This window comes from Centruroides sculpturatus, unplaced genomic scaffold, assembly GCF_000671375.1.
Source record: "Centruroides sculpturatus isolate CEXI.00-Female unplaced genomic scaffold, Cexi_2.0 scaffold13, whole genome shotgun sequence".
Classification (NCBI taxonomy): Eukaryota; Metazoa; Arthropoda; class Arachnida; order Scorpiones; family Buthidae; genus Centruroides; species Centruroides sculpturatus.
Genome location: NW_019384405.1, coordinates 1,201,133 through 1,224,268, shown reverse-complemented (window position 1 = coordinate 1,224,268; position 23,136 = coordinate 1,201,133). Strand labels below are relative to the sequence as shown.

At 28.4% G+C, this 23,136-nt stretch overlaps 1 protein-coding gene across 2 annotated transcripts in view; it reads right to left on the bottom strand.

Annotated features, from left to right (window-relative positions):
* The window catches only part of LOC111618829 (casein kinase II subunit alpha), a 55,593-nt gene that overhangs the window by 5,354 nt on the left and 27,103 nt on the right, over positions 1–23,136 (bottom strand). For both annotated transcript variants that reach the window (XM_023360416.1, XM_023360417.1), the window contains exons 5-10: positions 22,585–22,635; positions 20,459–20,518; positions 20,268–20,351; positions 18,312–18,422; positions 5,454–5,555; positions 5,262–5,362 (exon numbers count right to left, since the gene is read on the bottom strand). In XM_023360416.1, the coding sequence (XP_023216184.1) occupies positions 5,262–5,362; positions 5,454–5,555; positions 18,312–18,422; positions 20,268–20,351; positions 20,459–20,518; positions 22,585–22,635 (509 nt within the window). The remainder of the gene's footprint in view (positions 1–5,261; positions 5,363–5,453; positions 5,556–18,311; positions 18,423–20,267; positions 20,352–20,458; positions 20,519–22,584; positions 22,636–23,136) is intronic.

The following is a 23,136-nucleotide window of genomic DNA, read 5'->3' as shown; positions in this document are numbered from 1 at the left end:
ACTTTCTTAAAAATTGCATTCAGCACGGGAATATTTTTGCTACATTATTATGTTAACTTAAGCAGTTCATTTTTTTTCTTGTGACTTTGATTAATTATTTCACAAAAATATATACTTTCAAGTCAAAAATGCATGTTAGCAAAGCGTGTCACATAATATTTTCTGACATGTTTAGATATTTTAACCAAATCCAAATTTTGTAGAAATACTGAGATATTTATAAGCCAGCAACTAACTGTATTTTATTTTAATTTGAAAGATTGGATTAATTTTAAGCAGTAATCATCTTAATGTTCCTAGTTGATGAGTTAGTTTTGAAACATGCAATTTCTTTTCACTGTGCGTCCTTATAAAATAACAATAATGCTTTAATAATTTCTCTATTTTTATTTTAATTCTATTTTTAAAATCCTTAGAAAAACCTTGGCAATAAACTGAATGTATGTTGTTTTTAATATTGATCCTATCGCATAAAAGTGATCGGCGTTAATATTAGCATTACAATAAAAATGTTTTCAATTAATTATTATAATAGTATCGAAAAGCCATTTCTATACAACATTTGTAAAAATAAAGTCTATTATTTTTTTATTTGGTTAATGCAAAAATAGCAATTTTGGTACTAGTTACAGCTTGAATTACAATTAGTAGTATCAAAATGTCTTTTTTCAAATTAGCCAAGAAAAAGTAATGACCTTTCAGGACGTTTTTTGTGAGCATTTCAGATCTATTTACTCTACAAACTGGCATTAATCATAACTCCTTAGCAATGAGTGCAATTTACGTGAAACTGTGGCATGACTCATTTGCAAGCTAAACGTATTAATTCATCATAAATATTTTTTCTTCTTTAGCATATCTTACTAACAATGCTAATGTATTTTTAAAAATTCATCTTGAATTTTTTTCTGTTTCTAATTGATAAATTAAGTTTTTAACCCACACTTCTCTTATAATTTAATACCAAGAAATGGCAAAAGTGTATTTACTTATGTGGCTTTAACCTAAATTGGAAGTTATGAATATCTTATAAATTATAAGGACTAAGTTTTATATTCATTTCTAGTAAATAATAAAACTATAAATGTAATTATTACCACTTCAATAGTATCACTTTTCTATGAACTAAATTGTTATAAAAATAATAATAATTAAATGGAAATACTCAAAAAAAAAATTTTTTTTTGCTTACAAGAAGTAATTCTAAAAATAATAATTTATTTATTATAAATTTATATGGAAATAAAATTAGAAACAATAAGAATAAACAAACAACACGTAACAGAAATTAATACAATCTTTGCTTTATTTTAGATAAAAATTAAAACCAATGCATTTAAATGCAAATAAAATTTTAAGTAATAATGAGAAGCATATACAACATACTTAGATCTAAATGTATATAAATACAAAAATTAATGAAACTAAATGCAATTTATAATACAATAATATTACTGCTAGAATGCACTTGTTATTTAGATACTGTGAAATGTAATATTAAAAAATTTGTGTTAACTACTGTCATGTATATTTAAACTACAATACTATTCCTTATATATAAAAATTCTGGAAGATTTCTTAAATTTTTAATATTACAATTTGTTATTGATCTGAATAATTGCTATTAATTTAAATATTTTAAAGCTTAAAATTTGATTTTTACATTCACGTAACTACTACAATTTGTTTTAGTATAACGCACAAGCTGCTTTTATGGTGAACTCTCATGTTACAATATTACCATATATGACAGCATATAAGTTTTTTTAAATCATAAAAATATCTCTCTCCAAAACTAAAGATTAATTTATATGACAGGTGTAAAATGTGAAACTTTACCATGGATCAGTAAACAAGAGAAAGATCATTCCTAACGATCACTGCACACCGTTTATTGCATCATCAGCAAGTCACTACAAATATATCCACTAAAACTCATATTTGTGAAATTATGTAAAAAGGAATAATTCAATAATAAAAATTCATTAAAAACATACACTAAACCACAGTTTCCATCATCTAACATGCCTATCAACTGTATACATCAATATAAATGAAGCATAAACAAAGACATATTACAGTGTTCTGCTATCATATACCATGTGTAACGGTACTACGCTATGTGAACTATTAATATTTTAGTGTGTACTGTACATGTTGCTTTTGCCTCAGATACTTACCAGTACACACCTAACATATAATAAAGTTCTAAATAATATAACGACTGGTAATTTTTAGCATTCGCCTGGTATCCTACACATAACATGTCAAAATTATTGACTCATATCAAAAGAATCATTATGTTATTTAGTTTTTGCACAGCAGGATATTACAATTCTAGGAATAGTTGTTTACAAGAAATCACAAAGGAAAGAAGACTGTTTAGTTTGTCTCTGTTTCGACATGGCAAAGGCTGGGAGAAATAGCACTCCGAATAAGTCAGAATTAATCAAATATTTATTTAATTTAGGTTCCGACGAGCCCAAATTTTCAGACAGCAATGATGAGTATATACAAAATGAAAATGTAAGTGATGATAGTGGTGATATCGATCACGAAATACCAACTAATAGTGGATATAGAGACTGATCATGCAGCCGTACTCGAGGAAATAATACTGAAAAACATCTGCAATTTAGTAGTGACAATGGTTGGATCTGTATGAACTTCAGAAGCTCTCAAGTAAACAGTTTCACAGGACCAGCAGGAATTCAACATAATTTATGGAGTTATGTCCTACACCATTCGACTGTTTTAGTGTATTTTTGATGATGAACTTGTGGACAAGATTGTTGAAGAAACGAACAGGTATGGTGATAATTTGATGAATTGTGATGATTTATGGGAAAATAGTCATATAAAAAACTGGAAACTGACAACAAATCCAGAAATTAAAGAATTTATAGAACTTATTATGGTCACAAGTATCATTAGAAAACAGCGCCTAAGTATGTACTTTACAATTGAAGATGTTTTTTCTACACCATTTTTTTTGAGTGTGATGTTGAGCAATCGCTTTCTGCTTTTATTGTCATATTTGCATTTTACAGACAATAATCAAGTCTCAGGTGGTGATGATAAACTGCATAAATTACACAGTGTTAGCGATCATTTATGCCACAGGTTCAAATATGCTTACATCCCGGATGAAAACGTCTGTGTAGACGAAAGTCTTATGTTATGGAAAGGCAGACTGAGATTTAGACAGTATATACTGAGCAAGCGTGCTCCTTTTGGTGTAAGAAGCTTTGAAATTTGCACATGATGAACAGGATATGTTTGGGACTTTATAGTTTACACGAGAGCTATGGCGGAATATGAAAATTTTGAAGGTGGGCAAGGTACGAAAGTTGTGCTTACTTTATTAGAATCATTGCTTGGTAAGAATCATAAGGGTTTTTAGACAGCTTTTTCACCTCACTGTCATTAGCAAAAACGCTTCTGTATAAACAAACATATGTATGTGGAACCATAAACAAAAATCAGGTTGAAATGCCACACAATTTTCTTGACCGTGAATTGAAGGAAGGGAAATTTATAACCTGTCAGAAAGATGAATTGTCTGTGTTTTGTTGGAAAGATGAAAGGAATGTGACAATTCTAATTACGACGAGGAACAATGAATTCTCTGATTCCGGTCAGGAGATGTAATAACAAAGCTGAATTATATTTTAGATTATAATCGTAATATGGGTGGAATTGATTGTGTGATGGAGTGATACACAATTATCCGTGCATGAGAAAAACGGTGAAATGGTATAAAAAAGTGTTTTATCATATGTTGGATATTGCACTATATAATGCTTGTGTTTTGTATCACCAACATACAAAAAGAAACTCATACCATTTCTTGATTTTCATATGTCTGTTATTAGAAAAGTGATGGAAAAGTTTCATACAAGCAGACATGTAGCCGTCATGGTTGACTGTCACATGAAAATCCGTTACGTTTATCTGAATGGCATTTTACTAGTTTTATACCAGCAACAGAAAAAGAAAAAAAAAATCCAACCAGAATCTGCAAAGTCTGTTCGGCAAACAAAAAACAATTAGAATCATGTTATCAGTGTACAATGTTCTGTTCCATTATGCATTGTTCCTTGCTTTGAGATTTATCACACTAAAACTAACTTCTGAAATAAAATTTTTTGTTTTTACATTTCCTAATATGTCCATTTTGTGTGTGTAAAATATAAAGTAATTTGGAATGATACAATAGACATAATTATTATTTTTCTGAAACATGTGATCGCATTAAGCTTAACATCGAAAAAATTCAACATGGAACAATATGTGACAGAGAAAATATTCATTGGATAGGTTAATCATGCAAATCTGTAAATGCACTGCAAGAATAACAATTTATGTGGTGAGTGGACCGACCCAATCTTGAAAAACACGACCAATAGAAAAAGCATATTTTTAAAAATAAATCAAAATTACTTTATGAGCTACATATGTATTAACCAAAACTGCCTTTTGCTCTAGAGCACTAGATTACCAATATTCAGGAGTCGATTTATATGTTAGGTATAGATCTAAACTTAAATTTTAAACTGAAAAACTTGAGATCAACTTATATGCTAGCAAATAGAAGTATCAATTCTCAAACATCTTTGGTTTGTGGCATGCTGTAAAACATGCAAGATTTTTTCTGGCTCATATCATGCACAAAATTAAAATCGTCAATAGATTTTAAATAATGAATAGCTGAACCTAAGGGCCTAGCCTAGCTATTCGTTGGTCATCGAGGTAGTAAATTTTTACGTAGACAAAGTTCTCGCTTTTAAAATATACTTTTATAATAGTTTCAGCACTTGACTGTCTCTTGTGCCACAGCACACCATTTGAAAAATCACTGATATACAGAAATCTATTGCAGAGAAATTATGTATCATAAAAATAATGTAATGCATTTTGGCCATTTTTCTGAGATCTTGAATGTCAAAACTTCACTAAGGAACTAAGCACTTTCCCTCTCTAACAATTTTTTTTTTTCGTAAAATGGAAATATTAATTGCTTATAGAATAATCAATAAACCATGATTATAAAGCAAAAAATGTTAAGAGCTATTTTTTACTTGTGAATATTTATTGTACAGTGAACCTTAATGCAAATAATCCACTGTGAGTCAATATGATCAAGTACTGTACTGTACATGTAAATCAATCATGATAAAAGAGTCAACTGTGTTCACAACCCTCTTCCAATAACTGTGTAGCTCATTTATAATTTAATGTTTTATTCTGAAATAACTTACCTTCCTAAAATGTCATTAAATCTTGGATCTAATTCTACTTGGTATTTATCTAGATATTCATATAATTCTTCTGTTCCCAATACTTTAGCAATTCGAACCAGCTGAAATAATAAATTTTAGTCATTTATATACTAAAAAAATACAGATTATAAATGATAAATAAGGATTTTAATTTACAAAACTGCCACTTACTTGATCATAATTATCATGACCATGGAAAAAAGGTTCTTTGCGAAAAATCATACTAGCTAACATACAACCCAAGCTCCACATATCTAATGAATAATCGTACATCTGCAATAAAATAATGGAGTAATCAATTATAAAATTACAAGTTTAGAAAACTAATAAAAATAGTAATGTATGATAAATTCTGGATAATACCAGTTTAATATTTAAAATTCTGTAGTAGTAGCATTATTATAGGCCAACATAATCCGGCAATTGTTTGGCACTGAACCAGAATTCTTTAAATAATCCTTTTTACAAGTTAACACATTTACAAACATCACACATGAGCTGTATTGTTGCAGCAACATCATAAAATGTTCACCAACATGCTGTTGGTGAACATTTTAAATGGTACCACCTGCTGCAATAGTTGCAACCAACATTTTTTAGTTCATCAATTTCTGTGTCATAATCTAAACTCTCAGCACAACTTGCACACTTTTGCTTCTCAGGGATCACAACTACATTTGTATTTAGTGATGCAAAAACTTTTCTACATTTATCCCCTCTGTCACTATATTTTCTGGAAGATCATTCAGCTTTTTTCTTTTTTTAATCGTCTTTCCATTTTCCTATTCTTCTGTTTTGCTTGCTTTTGCTCTTTTTGTTCACGTTTCTTTTTTGTAGTAGTTGGTCATGGCCAATACAAATGAAGAAGAAATCCAGGAGACACGTTTCCATGTGATGATATATATGGAACTGCTGGAAAGAGAGTTTAATTGGAATGATTTGTTTCTGAATTTTCAGAACTTGATGTGGCTTTGATAAACATTTTTTAGCCTCTAATAGTAGAAAGAGTACCAGAGAGCACTTTCTCCATATATTGATGTATTTGGCATTTTTGGACAGGTTTTTGCTAGTGGTATTTTTATGCTTTGACACTTATGAATTATACAACTGTTAATTTTGTTATTTTCAGTTTTTATGGATAATTTTGATTGACTTGACATTTACAAATTAAATACTTTGGAATAGCAGGCATCGGAAAGCTGACGCGTATCAGTGATTGATCACTGGTTATTCTGCATAACCAGTGTAGCTGCATGATCATTATGGTGGTCAACAACTGGGTTTTCCTTCATCGAGAGACTCACAAATGTGGCAACTGTAAAAGGGAAACCTGACGTGTGCATTTTCAATCATGGTGTATGCCACAATAAAAAAGTCACAAACTCCAGTAATTGGCCACCTTACTTTTTACATATTAAATCAGAATTGTTGCAAATTATTTGATATGACAGGTGCTTTGATGGTTTACTACCCAGAAAAACAATTAAGCGAATTCAATAATAAGTATTCTGTAAAAAATATGCACCTGAAACACAGAATCTTTGTTATCTTTTAAAGACCTGTTAATACCATACTTGGTTAACTACCAGAAGGGTGTTGAACAATAATTTTTCCCATCATGTAAATGAGGCAACCTGTTTTTCTTACATGTAATTGGTTTGCAATTTGAAAAAATTGTAGACCTATAAATTCCCATTGCCGCCTGTCTCTCCTTAATCTCAAGAACAAAGTTAGATAGGTGAAATCAGAGACCAGATATGGAAACCTTAGGGGCAGGAAGCCCCAATTAACTGTACATGAACTTCTAATGCAAACTGGAAGTCATATTATTCAATTCAAAAATTTTTTCCTGCAAGGAGTTAGATGACAGCACGACTCTATTGCTAACAGGAGCAAGACTATTAATTCAAGGTGGAGAGCATACATTTTAAATTAAATAAATATGATTAAAAATTGCGGCCCAGCATTTTGACAATGTCACAATAAATAATTGCTCATTAAGAATAGGTTTCTCTTATGATGCTTCCCGTGAAGATAGTTTGTCTAAACCTGTTCAGATGGACTAATTATGCACAGATTTCGGCTTACATGGTTGACTACTGGAAGTGGTTGGCAATAAAAGCCCCTACCCTATATCATAATGGAAAATTTACACAGTCATAAAGCAAGGATCTACAGCATAACTCGCTGCAGAATTTCAAAGCATTTAGCTGTTTTTGTCTGAAAACATTTAGTTTTTTTTTTTTTTTTAAATTTCTGTTATGATATAAACTATTTTTAAAATAAATATTTTAAAACAAAATTTGCAAATTTTAATTTCAGTTATGCATTTCTATAATACTCATATCTGAATATCAAATTGTGACATTTGATATTTAAAATTTTTCAATTTTCATAGTTATTCAATATACATAATATAATGTTTGAATCTGTTTGCTATCAAAACTTTTATAATTAAACTTATTACAAGTGGACATTAACTAGTTGTTTACTCTACTCTATTTGTACATTTCAAGAATAATTTCTATTAATTTTTGTCTCAACTCCTTCCCATATAAGAAGCTGTATAATTTTCTTTCACCGTTTCCTTTTTGAATGCTTGTATAATACTTAAGATGACTTCTAAACTTTTCTAAAGTGATTTGTCTAACCGACTTCTACTTATAAACTTATTGCGTAATGTAACAGGGCTCATGTTTGCATAGCTTTGGTTGCAGCCGGATTATAAACTGGCCCTGATACTTTCGGATAAGCTTAATATAGACAAAGAACTGAATATAAAAGATTGTCATGTCGTCTATTTGGAAAGTATCCAGCCATGTAATATGAAAAATACACATATTTACTGAGGATACATGATACAAGGAACATCGGAATCCCCAGAATATCTTATAGTTTCTGCACTGTCAATCAGCCCTCTCTCCTTGGCTGCTAGATTAGGTCAATGTCACAACAAACCATTCTCATATTATTAAGAATGGCTGGAATTTTTCCAGACAGATAGCTTGGTTTGAAAGAAGAATGTCTCTTAATATTTTAAATATAACAACACTCTTACTTCAAATTTTTATGATTAATCAAAATGTTTTCAAGCCATTTTTGCTCATATCACCAGTTTAAATATTTGAATGGAATCAACACAAGATATTTAATGCTTAAGACATTTTGAAGTATAATTCTAAACTGAATTGTTAAATTTTAAATTTGTATGATGATAATACAGCTTATTCATACATTTAGCATGTAATGATAAAATTAGAACCTATACCAAGCATAATTCACTTTCAATATTAAATTTTGTCTAAACACTACTACTACACATACACTGATACATAACTAAAACTTAAACAGTTCCCTAAATGAAGAGTCTTCAAAAGGACACTAAATTTTATCTTCATTGATGCATAATATACTAATACCATGTTCACAATTAACTACATATCATAAAATTGACTGAAAGCATTAAGAAGCTATCTATTATCAAACAAAAGTATCACTCTTAGATACTTTATTATAAGACTTACAAAAATTTTTTTACATAAATTAAAAGAAAGAGAAAATTATTTTGAAGATTTATGAGATGCCACTGAGCCCTTTGGAGAATAACTGCACTGGTGATCAAGATTTGTAGTTGCGTCACTTCACAGAGTACTAAAACCAATCAGAAAAACAAAATTAACCAAGATAATGTAGAAAATATTCAACTTATAGCTTCAAATTTGTTTAACTCTGTAGCTAATGTATATAATATAAATTTATACACACATTCAACTATTCAATTTGTATATTTTTTAAAGACACTTACACTATTTTATTGGTTTATTTTTACCTTCTATTATTTTTTTTGGTTATTTACACATTATGCTAGGAATGCAGCTGTTATGATCCACCATATTTTACCAGAAATTCATTATAGATGTCAATTTAATATTTGTTCTAGATCAATCCACATTTACTGATGGTGAATGACAACACAACTTTCCTTGTCATTTGTCTGACAATGCTAAATTATTCATCACAAATACTCCATTATGTAATTCATATTTTTACAATTAGTTTTCATTTTCTTCTTGTAAGTCATATGAATTAATGCCATATATATACTAATGTATAATTATAAAAACCTAATAGTGTAATGGAAAGTTTTTGGCTAAAAATAATCTATAATAAATTAATCATTTTTAAAATTTAAACTACAGTTATGTATGGTGCAATATATTAGAAATATTAACCATTAATAAATCAATCAAAACAGTCAACTCTGAATAGATTTTTATTAAAATACAAAAACTGGGAAAAAATGTTGGAAATGATCATTGTGACTTATTAGTATCTAATGTACAAAAGAATAGATTGATAGGTTATTTGGTTTATTAACACAATGCAGTAGCATGTTAAGGCTATATGGCTGACCAAAATTTTATCCATTACAAGCAGGTCTGGCCCAGAATGAAATTGCCAACATCAATGAGGATCCACACTTCTACTAGTTTAACATTCCTATAATTCATTCCTCTAAGAGTGGCAAATGATTATTATTAATATGGAAATAATGCAATTTATAGATGATTTAACAAATTAAAGAAATTTAGATTTAATGTAATTTCCTAAATACACACAATCACACACACCTGTTTGTTTGTGCGCATGCACGGAAACACTGAAACTATGCATTTAAAAATTAATCTCTTATAAAGTGACCATGCCAAATAAAGTAATCATTACTGTTTACATTTTTATGTAATTATAACTTCTGTAATGATCTAATATTAGGACAAAAAATAAAAATAATAATAATAATACTTCAGGAAAAGAAATAACTGTATCCTCTCAAATCATCTCAATTACTGTTTCTTTATTAATACAAAACATTAATTGAAATCCAATTACCGATTCTAGAATATTTCAACGTTTACAGAGTTATACCACGGATAAATATATTACGGACAAATCGGAGATCAAAATATTTAAGAATATGAATGACTAAATAATAATTAAAATAAAATTGTAATAATTCTCATTGATCACACTCAAAAATTTATAAGGTTATATTTAAACTTAAAAACTAAATAAACAGAAAAATCAAAACCACTAAAATACAATAATGCTTACTATTTGCAGTGTTTAAAGCCCAAATTAGTGTCCAATCCTTTAGGATCTTTAATACTGATGACACCATTACCAAAATTCTGTTTGTAAATCTGCAAATTGTTAAAGAACCTAAGTCCTGCTGTTCCCAAATTTAAGTATCTACACTTCATTAAAAGAAAAAAAAAAACTACTTACATACTAAAATAAGTTCAAATCAATATTTACTTAAGCATCGCATTATGCAACACAATCAGCATTGTAATATTTCTCAAAGTTATCACTGATCAATGAACTGAATCCACCACTGATTGAAAGTATTTTAAGCATTCAAACTGTTTACGTTTAAATTTTGATATATATTTTGTATAATCCCATCAATTTTAATAAAAAAAAATCAAAACTAATAACCACTTAAAGTCAAATAATGATTTTTATATTTTCATGTACATTATATTGTAAAATAAAGTTGTTTTTACTAAATTTACAAGTTAAAAAACTCATAAAAGTAATACAGGCCATCTAGACTTAATTTGTATCATAGCATCAAACTTCCAAAACAAATCTGATGTGTGAAAATATTCAGATAAAATCGCATTTATTCTTTTTATACAATACTTGATTTTGAAAACTAAAATATAAACTTCCAAAAATCAAAACTTAAGCATGAATTTTGCTGACACACGTGCAACAAATAACTAGTGACTGACAGTATACATTGTATATAAGTCTCTCTCAGTCGCATACATTCACAAGTAGTAACACACAAATTTTACATGACCACTCTACGAAGTGTCAGACTATAGAGACACTACTGTACTTGAGAAATAGGAACCAGATAAACAATTATTTTATTTTATCACTAGTTATATAAATACTGTATTGCCTTAATTGTAAGACAATTTTTTTACCCAATTTTACTTGTCCTAAATATATATACATTCTTTAACATCAACAGTGTCTTAAATTCACAATACAAAACGACAATTAGTCATCATTGCAAGTAGGCCATGTATATCAACGGTAAATATTTTTGGTTATACTACTCAATGATCACACCAATTCAAATGAGCTTTGTTGGTAGTAAATATTTAGTTTAGATTTAAAACAGCTTCAAGCAACATTATGATGCAACTTTAAAAGAAAAGTTGTCGTTTATACAAAAGTGCGTGGAAATAGAAATGTTTCATGGCATTTGTATGGTTTTCCTAACTTCTTGTTACTTAATAAAACTTGTAATAAAAGCAATTAAAATTTTTTTCCTCCCATAAAAAATCTTAAAATTGAAAAAATGTAGTAAATTTCAAAGATAAAAATCGAATATTCTCTTTTTTTTTGTTGTTGTTTCTATAGATATATAATTTGAAAATTAATAATTTTAAAATGAAAAGTGTTCATTTGAAGTGCATTATAAAATAGTAAAAAGCAAAAATCACTCTATCTTATAAGCAGAATCATCAACAAAAGTTGAGCTTAAAAATGACCTGAAAACATTTTGCCCATAAAAATATTGGAAAAATATATTTAATCTACATATTCTCTAAACAAATGAATATTACAAAATAAGTGAGAGAGATACCAAGTAAGAAATCAGCTAACAATTTTTTGAATTCTGACTAAAACATCAATGATGATACATATTGTTGGCATTCTTTTATTATTATTTAAACACAAACATTTATATATGTACTAAATAGAATAAAAAAATAATACAAATGCTTCATTAATTCATAATAATCTGAAATTAAATCTAAAAACAATTTTCAAAATTAAAATATTTAAAAAAAAAGACCAAAACGTTATTAAAAGTATAACTGTTAAAAAATCTTTGATGCTAAAACATAAGGAAGGAAACTTATGTGTATTAATTTGATTTTATATTAATTCATAAAATCAAAATATATATTTTTAGATGTAAAACTTATATAATCAAAATTGATTTTGTAATTCTTCAATCAAAAATTAACCCAAAATTTGTTGTTACAAAATTTTATTTGTAAAATTGCCTATTATTATTTATTTTTTTTAGATCTAAACAAATTTTATCTGTAATTTGTTTTTTTTAAATTTATAACATATAATATACAGGGTGTCCAAAAAGTCCTGCACTATAGGAGAAACATATGGATGACAATGCTTTATATATTTATCCTCATTTTTATTTGCAGATGAATCATTTTGACACTATGGATTATGCTGAGATTATTTTACTCTGCCTACAAGAGAGCTTATCATAGAATAGGCGGTTGATAAATTCAATAAATGTTATCCCAACAGACAGGTGTAGTAAAGCCCAAATGCATGATTGCTAAGCAAATTCAAGACAATGGAATTGGCTACTGAGTTCTTTCAATCTGAATGTCCAGGCACCTCATTAGTGGTCTGTGAAACCATCTTGGCAAAGCCTTGTCAATGCCAGTCCAAAGTACTTAAAGTGCATAAATTTGGAACTGAATATACATATCTCTTTGGTATGTTCAGTTTGAAACTTAACCAGTTAATCAGTCTGAAATAGAAATTTCATTCATATAAGCTACATTTTCTCTAGTGTTTAACTGATGATGATCCTTACCATGAGATGAAAATATGTAAATGGTTCTTTGAGCATTTATATCCTTAATAATGTACTATTCTCCACTGAAGCAAAGTTTTATGTGAATAGAGAAGTTAACAACAGAATTCCAATTCAGGTCACATGAGAACCCACACTGATACTCATGAAACATTGAACAAGGACAGCAGAGAAAACCATGATACAATGCAATTTAAAATGGCACACATTGAACTATTATATATACAGTATAATAAACATCTTAAAGCCCAATGAGTATATAATGAAATAACCAACAATCACCTGAAATATCAGGGTAGAATTTGGCTAACTAAATTAGATTAATATAAAGTAATTTGTCACTAGAGGGAGGTGTTAGGTACCATCTCTTAACTAAATTAATAATTATAATTTTAATAAATTATTAAATAATTTAGAACCTTTTGGAATAAAAGACCTGACCTGGGGTGGAGCTAGAATCTGCAACCTCTGCTTGCCATGCAGTGCAGTTGCCACCTGTTGTGCCATCCACAGACCTTGAGCAAGTCTTTGCTTCCAGAGGTATATTAATTTAGATATAACCTTACTTGGTTAAACATAGCACTGGCTGGGGACAACTCCTACACCCACGGCCTAAGAACATCTCTTCAATGGCACTCAGCCAGCTAACGTATTACCCAGTGAGATATATATATATATCTTATTGATATATATCAGACTTGCTCAAGGTCTGTGGATGGCACAACAGGTGGCAACTGCACTGCATGGCAAGCAGAGGTTGCAGATTCTAGCTCCACCCCAGGTCAGGTCTTTTATTCCAAAAGGTTCTAAATTATTTAATAATTTATTAAAATTATAATTATTAATTTAGTTAAGAGATGGTACCTAACACCTCCCTCTAGTGACAAATTACTTTATATTAATCTAATTTAGTTAGCCAAATTCTACCCTGATATTTCAGGTGATCATTAGTTATTTCATTATTGNCTCAATTACTGTTTCTTTATTAATACAAAACATTAATTGAAATCCAATTACCGATTCTAGAATATTTCAACGTTTACAGAGTTATACCACGGATAAATATATTACGGACAAATCGGAGATCAAAATATTTAAGAATATGAATGACTAAATAATAATTAAAATAAAATTGTAATAATTCTCATTGATCACACTCAAAAATTTATAAGGTTATATTTAAACTTAAAAACTAAATAAACAGAAAAATCAAAACCACTAAAATACAATAATGCTTACTATTTGCAGTGTTTAAAGCCCAAATTAGTGTCCAATCCTTTAGGATCTTTAATACTGATGACACCATTACCAAAATTCTGTTTGTAAATCTGCAAATTGTTAAAGAACCTAAGTCCTGCTGTTCCCAAATTTAAGTATCTACACTTCATTAAAAGAAAAAAAAAAACTACTTACATACTAAAATAAGTTCAAATCAATATTTACTTAAGCATCGCATTATGCAACACAATCAGCATTGTAATATTTCTCAAAGTTATCACTGATCAATGAACTGAATCCACCACTGATTGAAAGTATTTTAAGCATTCAAACTGTTTACGTTTAAATTTTGATATATATTTTGTATAATCCCATCAATTTTAATAAAAAAAAATCAAAACTAATAACCACTTAAAGTCAAATAATGATTTTTATATTTTCATGTACATTATATTGTAAAATAAAGTTGTTTTTACTAAATTTACAAGTTAAAAAACTCATAAAAGTAATACAGGCCATCTAGACTTAATTTGTATCATAGCATCAAACTTCCAAAACAAATCTGATGTGTGAAAATATTCAGATAAAATCGCATTTATTCTTTTTATACAATACTTGATTTTGAAAACTAAAATATAAACTTCCAAAAATCAAAACTTAAGCATGAATTTTGCTGACACACGTGCAACAAATAACTAGTGACTGACAGTATACATTGTATATCAGTCTCTCTCAGTCGCATACATTCACAAGTAGTAACACACAAATTTTACATGACCACTCTACGAAGTGTCAGACTATAGAGACACTACTGTACTTGAGAAATAGGAACCAGATAAACAATTATTTTATTTTATCACTAGTTATATAAATACTGTATTGCCTTAATTGTAAGACAATTTTTTTACCCAATTTTACTTGTCCTAAATATATATACATTCTTTAACATCAACAGTGTCTTAAATTCACAATACAAAACGACAATTAGTCATCATTGCAAGTAGGCCATGTATATCAACGGTAAATATTTTTGGTTATACTACTCAATGATCACACCAATTCAAATGAGCTTTGTTGGTAGTAAATATTTAGTTTAGATTTAAAACAGCTTCAAGCAACATTATGATGCAACTTTAAAAGAAAAGTTGTCGTTTATACAAAAGTGCGTGGAAATAGAAATGTTTCATGGCATTTGTATGGTTTTCCTAACTTCTTGTTACTTAATAAAACTTGTAATAAAAGCAATTAAAATTTTTTTCCTCCCATAAAAAATCTTAAAATTGAAAAAATGTAGTAAATTTCAAAGATAAAAATCGAATATTCTCTTTTTTTTTGTTGTTGTTTCTATAGATATATAATTTGAAAATTAATAATTTTAAAATGAAAAGTGTTCATTTGAAGCGCATTATAAAATAGTAAAAAGCAAAAATCACTCTATCTTATAAGCAGAATCATCAACAAAAGTTGAGCTTAAAAATGACCTGAAAACATTTTGCCCATAAAAATATTGGAAAAATATATTTAATCTACATATTCTCTAAACAAATGAATATTACAAAATAAGTGAGAGAGATACCAAGTAAGAAATCAGCTAACAATTTTTTGAATTCTGACTAAAACATCAATGATGATACATATTGTTGGCATTCTTTTATTATTATTTAAACACAAACATTTATATATGTACTAAATAGAATAAAAAAATAATACAAATGCTTCATTAATTCATAATAATCTGAAATTAAATCTAAAAACAATTTTCAAAATTAAAATATTTAAAAAAAAGACCAAAACGTTATTAAAAGTATAACTGTTAAAAAATCTTTGATGCTAAAACATAAGGAAGGAAACTTATGTGTATTAATTTGATTTTATATTAATTCATAAAATCAAAATATATATTTTTAGATGTAAAACTTATATAATCAAAATTGATTTTGTAATTCTTCAATCAAAAATTAACCCAAAATTTGTTGTTACAAAATTTTATTTGTAAAATTGCCTATTATTATTTATTTTTTTTAGATCTAAACAAATTTTATCTGTAATTTGTTTTTTTTAAATTTATAACATATAATATACAGGGTGTCCAAAAAGTCCTGCACTATAGGAGAAACATATGGATGACAATGCTTTATATATTTATCCTCATTTTTATTTGCAGATGAATCATTTTGACACTATGGATTATGCTGAGATTATTTTACTCTGCCTACAAGAGAGCTTATCATAGAATAGGCGGTTGATAAATTCAATAAATGTTATCCCAACAGACAGGTGTAGTAAAGCCCAAATGCATGATTGCTAAGCAAATTCAAGACAATGGAATTGGCTACTGAGTTCTTTCAATCTGAATGTCCAGGCACCTCATTAGTGGTCTGTGAAACCATCTTGGCAAAGCCTTGTCAATGCCAGTCCAAAGTACTTAAAGTGCATAAATTTGGAACTGAATATACATATCTCTTTGGTATGTTCAGTTTGAAACTTAACCAGTTAATCAGTCTGAAATAGAAATTTCATTCATATAAGCTACATTTTCTCTAGTGTTTAACTGATGATGATCCTTACCATGAGATGAAAATATGTAAATGGTTCTTTGAGCATTTATATCCTTAATAATGTACTATTCTCCACTGAAGCAAAGTTTTATGTGAATAGAGAAGTTAACAACAGAATTCCAATTCAGGTCACATGAGAACCCACACTGATACTCATGAAACATTGAACAAGGACAGCAGAGAAAACCATGATACAATGCAATTTAAAATGGCACACATTGAACTATTATATATACAGTATAATAAACATCTTAAAGCCCAATGAGTATATAATGAAATAACCAACAATCACCTGAAATATCAGGGTAGAATTTGGCTAACTAAATTAGATTAATATAAAGTAATTTGTCACTAGAGGGAGGTGTTAGGTACCATCTCTTAACTAAATTAATAATTATAATTTTAATAAATTATTAAATAATTTAGAACCTTTTGGAATAAAAGACCTGACCTGGGGTGGAGCTAGAATCTGCAACCTCTGCTTGCCATGCAGTGCAGTTGCCACCTGTTGTGCCATCCACAGACCTTGAGCAAGTCTTTGCTTCCAGAGGTATATTAATTTAGATATAACCTTACTTGGTTAAACATAGCACTGGCTGGGGACAACTCCTACACCCACGGCCTAAGAACATCTCTTCAATGGCACTCAGCCAGCTAACGTATTACCCAGTGAGATATATATATATATATATATATATCTATACCCAGTGTTACCCAGTGAGATATATATATATATATATCTATACCCAGTGTTACCCAGTGAGATATATATATATATCTTATTGATATATATCAGACTTGCTCAAGGTCTGTGGATGGCACAACAGGTGGCAACTGCACTGCATGGCAAGCAGAGGTTGCAGATTCTAGCTCCACCCCAGGTCAGGTCTTTTATTCCAAAAGGTTCTAAATTATTTAATAATTTATTAAAATTATAATTATTAATTTAGTTAAGAGATGGTACCTAACACCTCCCTCTAGTGACAAATTACTTTATATTAATCTAATTTAGTTAGCCAAATTCTACCCTGATATTTCAGGTGATCATTAGTTATTTCATTATTGGACTATTCTTTTCTGATTCAGTGAGGTTAAAATTTTAGAGGTGAAACATACTTGACAATAATGAAACATCAGCTTATACCTAAGTTGGACCTAATGGAGAAGTGACAAAGATAGTTCATGCAGAATGATGCTCCACTACATTGGTGCAATAACTTTCCCAATAGGTGGATCAGCTGCAAATAACCCAAACAGTGGGATCCTACAATTTCCAACTTAATTCTACTTGACTTTGTTATCTTAAGTCACAGATATACTTAGTGGAGATTCATGACCTCACCCATCTATGAAAAAACAGACTGAAGAAGAGTGCCATCTCATTGACACTAATACTACTATAGAGTTATAACTAATATGGAAGTTCCATATACTGAACAAATTTTGTAAACTCACTTGTAATACAGGACTTTTCAGACACAATGTATTATATATTTATATTATTATTCAATCAAGACTTTATATTTTTTGAACAACAGATAATTAAAACTAACTAGTGATTCTAATTTCAATCTTATAATTTAATAAACTTACCTGATAATCAGCTAAAAGTTCTGGACCCTTAAAATACCGAGATGCAACTCTAACATTATATTCTTGTCCAGGATGATAAAATTCTGCTAAACCCCAATCAATAAGTCTCAACTGAAATAATTTAGTCACAATGAATTATTTTGGCTTAATTTCATTAAAGTAACAAGTTTATAAACATATGTGATTAGCATAAACTTATCATTGTGTAGTAAACACTTTTATATTACAATATCAATAATCAATGACAACTTTTATAACAATTTTCTAAACAAAAGATCTGAATCCAAATTAAAAATTCTACTTTAAACAACAAATTATTATCCGATATAAAAGAGGTATTGTAATTCCACTTTCCCACTACAGAAATTAACACTTTACTGTGTCAATGATAAATAAATCTAAGACAACACTTTTCCAAATACAGATAAATGGATTAGGGATTATGTGAATTCTGTTCATGTTCATTTGTACAGATAAGAAGTTTTCAGTTTTATTCACTGTTTCCTTATTTATATAAATATCTGCTTATCCTTCAGTTATTCAGATAATTATCAAAGTATTACACTTAATTTGAATTAATTTAATTACTGAATATAATGTCCAGTTAATTTTTAATTTTAACTTCAGAACAATTTTAAAACTGACTTCTTGGTTGATGTTTCTTGCAGTAAAGTAAATGATAAGTTATCATCTCCATCTAACTTAAATTTGATATTATTTATATTTACTTAGTTTATCATAAAGCAAATTAAACTTATCACATTAACACAGTAAATTCAATAGTATAAAATTATTGTTGTTTAGTTCATTTATCACTAAAATTTTAACTTATTTATTATTTATATCTTATTCTTATCACTAAAATGCAATTAGCTAAATATGAAGAAACTAAATTGTCTCCAAACTTTATTATGAAGCATATTGCCAATAAAAGATAAGTTAATTAACAAAACAGATGATCAAATAAGGTATTTACTTGACAATTCTATAATAATGTTCTTATTCCTTTGTGTAGTAATATTCTACTGATTAATTTAATCTGCATCAAGATCACATCAATAATCCAACAAATTAATATGAACTCCTAGCATTCGACTTTGCAAAACAGATATATTCTTAACCTGCAATCACATGCAGTTCCCCTCCCAGAATCGCAGGTGGTGATTTCACACTGATTTTTCACACATAAGTATGCAACACAATTTAATGATACTAAAAAATCCTGTAATGTGTTGTCCTTGCAGGTGCCAAATTTCAATATTATACATTATTTAGTTTACGAGATATTGTTTGCAGATTTTGTTTACAGAACAATGACATTGACAGAGCTCCCTTAAAACTATAACAGCATAAACCAACGAAAAACAAATTCAGGAAATAAATGATGAGACGGCCAAGGTGTTTCTCAGAAGTACAGTACGAAAAATTATTTTTTCTGTATTTTTTTAAATCATAAAATAAAGTCATGAAAACATTTACATTATTGAAAGTCAGAATACTTCAGATTATCTTAAAGAAACAAACACTGAAGGTCACAGCTACTTCCAGACACACATCATTACCTCATTCATACCTGACAAATATCCATGTCATTTCTACCTCTTGCAGCAGTCATGGCATCAATACAAAAAAATTGCACACAATCACGCGTGTAAAGCTGCAATTTTCTGCAGTGATTTTTTGAGGGCCTGTGATAGTGATAAAATTTTTCAACTGAATTTTTAGTTAGTTGGATAGAATGAAGCATGAGAATATCATGGAAGCACAGCTAGTAACTCAATTTGATGAAAATGCCTGTGAAAAAACTATATGCCTAGAAAAATCACTACTACTGTTTGTGATTGCAAGTTAAAGATTATTACATAATCTATCTACTTTTTATAAAATTCAAACTAGTATCTACTGCATCACAAATTAATGAAATCAAATTAAATAGTGACAAAATGAAATACTTACCTTTCTATTTTCATGATCAATCATTACATTATGAGGTTTTACATCTCTATGCATTATTCCCATACTATGACTATAATCTAATGCCTAAATAACATTAAAACATTTTTATTAAACATTAAGTTAATTTGAAAATGTAAATAATTAGTTTATGTTAATTTTATTATTTAAAAATATTAACCAAAAATAAATACCTTTAATAATTCGTAGAGATAGAACCTAATATCATAATCTGTCAAAGTTTGATATAATTGCTGGGAAAAAATTATAAATATAACAATTATTTTAAGTATATGAAAATTTTATTTAAAGTATTAAAATAATATTTTGTAATTCTTTATGTTCAACAATTTCATACATATTATAGGTATGTAAATATAACAATATCCATTTATCACTGTCTAATTAAATATTTCACAGAAAAAAAAATGAAGAATAAACATGCAATTTTATAAAATTAAAAAAATTATAAACTGCACTATATTTGTAATGAATGATGAGAAACATAAAAGTTAAGTTACATCCATCCTGAAAATTACTTATAATGTTTATATAATAAAAGTCATAAAACATTATTAATTCTAAAAAATTGATTTATATATGCTTTGGCTTGAAAAACTTGTAGCAAGATTAAAAAAATTGTTCTATAAATCATGGTTCTTTGTGGTCAAAATGGAATGCCAAAATTCTGAATTATATATGTATTTAACAGGAATGGCTAGTGAAAAGACTGCATCCTAATTAACATCTATCTAACTCTGTTCTTGAGATTAATAAAAGACAGATAGACAGACAACAGTGAGAATTTATAGGTCTACAATTTTTTCAAATTGCAGCCCAATTATAAATTAAATCAAATCAATTGAAACGTAATATTTCAAAAAGTATGAATAAAGTACTTGTCAGTCTTGCTTGATTTGGTTATTTCCATTCAGGCAGTCAAAATTTAGTCTCTATTTATAACAATTCTTAAAAGTAAAGTTTTAGTTTTTGTTGGTGGAGACAGAACATTTTGCTTTTAATATGTAAAATATATAGAATATAGAGTATATATAGATAAAAGTGTACAAAGCACAAAGTAAAATTAGTGTGTTCTTGTTTCAAGCCAATCAATGGTAGGAATAATCTGGAAAAATTGAAATGGCATGTTAAACAATCATAAAAGGCAGATTTGTACAGTTTTTACATGCAGGGATATGTAAAATTGCGTCCAGGGAATTGAAAAAAACTGGAAAAAATTCCATCATCTAATAAGTTGGCATATTCAATAACCTGGCATCGTCGGGATCGACATGGTGCCAGGTTAACAGAATGTCAGTGTATACATATAAAATGAAATAAATGAAAAGCAAAGTTCAAATGTTCCGTATTAAATTTAATAATTATAAATAATTAATTTTTAGTTTAGACATTTCTAAAATTTAATTTGGAATCAGTCATTAAATTTAATATGAGATGGCAGCATAACTGCCAACCTCTAGTCAAATTATTTAATTTCTGATATTTAATTATAGCTTTTACGTACCCCAAGAATTTGGCATATAGTTTGGCATGTTTATTATATAATGGGCTATGGTTGTTGATGTTTATATGTAATATGTGTAAACAAGTTTGAAAAATGTGCGATCACAACAACACTAAGGTGCTAGTGGAACCACCAAAACATTCCCTCTCCTTGTCACTCATTATGCAAGTCATTTTTTACAATTTGTTTGCTTGTTACGCGAGGTTCCACTGTACTACTTTCTTTGTTTGCTCTGACTTGTAGCAGTCCGATTAGGTTTATTTATTGCATAGACATTGATATTGTTTATCTCATGATTCTAACTTTTCTAATGTTATATAGACTTTATTAAATCTATAATCTTAATAGTCACATAATCTTGTAAAAATAACACTACTACTGGTATTTGACTCACAAGCCACACTTTAGCCATTACTGATTTATATTTTATGTGAGTTACTACTTTAAGATTCAAACAACCATATTTGTCTGACAAAATCCCTAAAATTATTTTTTAAATACAGTCGACCCCCCTATAATTACGGTCCCTATAATTACGATTCCTATAAAACTACGAAAAAATATACATATTTTGGAAATGTTGAGTCGGATTAGTGTAGAATCTATTAATTTTATGGAAGAAAACCTTTCAATCAGCCGTAGTCCGTAAACTTGACACGTGTCGGGCTGTGATTGGAACGACTTGTAAGAAATCGGATTCCTAATAAATTGGAACGTATCTATATCTTATAGGGGGGGGTCGACTGTATTTTTAAGTGCAGTTTGTTATGAAATAATTAAAGATCACTTACATACCTTGAAGTCTGTATTATTCACATGTTCAAATATTAATGCTGGTGTCCGAGACTGAAAATAAATTATTAAAAATAGAAATTTATTAAATTTCACATTTATGTTAAAATGAAGCCTTTAAAAAATATACTTCTTTTCAAATTATATAATCTTAGATTATTATTTTAAAAATAAATTTTTACTTTAAGAGAGTAATCATAGAAAACTAATTCTGCAATATGTAGTATGTTAACAGTACATCTGTTACACAAATGAGACTAATAATTATGTGCGTTATGACACGGACTTTATCAATACTTTAGCAATTTCATAGACTTGAGGAAATATGTTTCAAAAAAAATACAATCCTGCACATTTACAGTACAAAATTAAAACTGTATTATTATTTACAAAGTCAAATTCAAAATAGATAAATAAGATTTTGTATATTTTATAATGCTATCGTTAAATATTTACATAGAATACAGGAAGACCTGTCCAAAATAGAACCTGAATAAAACAAGAAATTTTAAAGAACAGAACAATTTTTTATGTTAAAACCCATCCAACATGAAA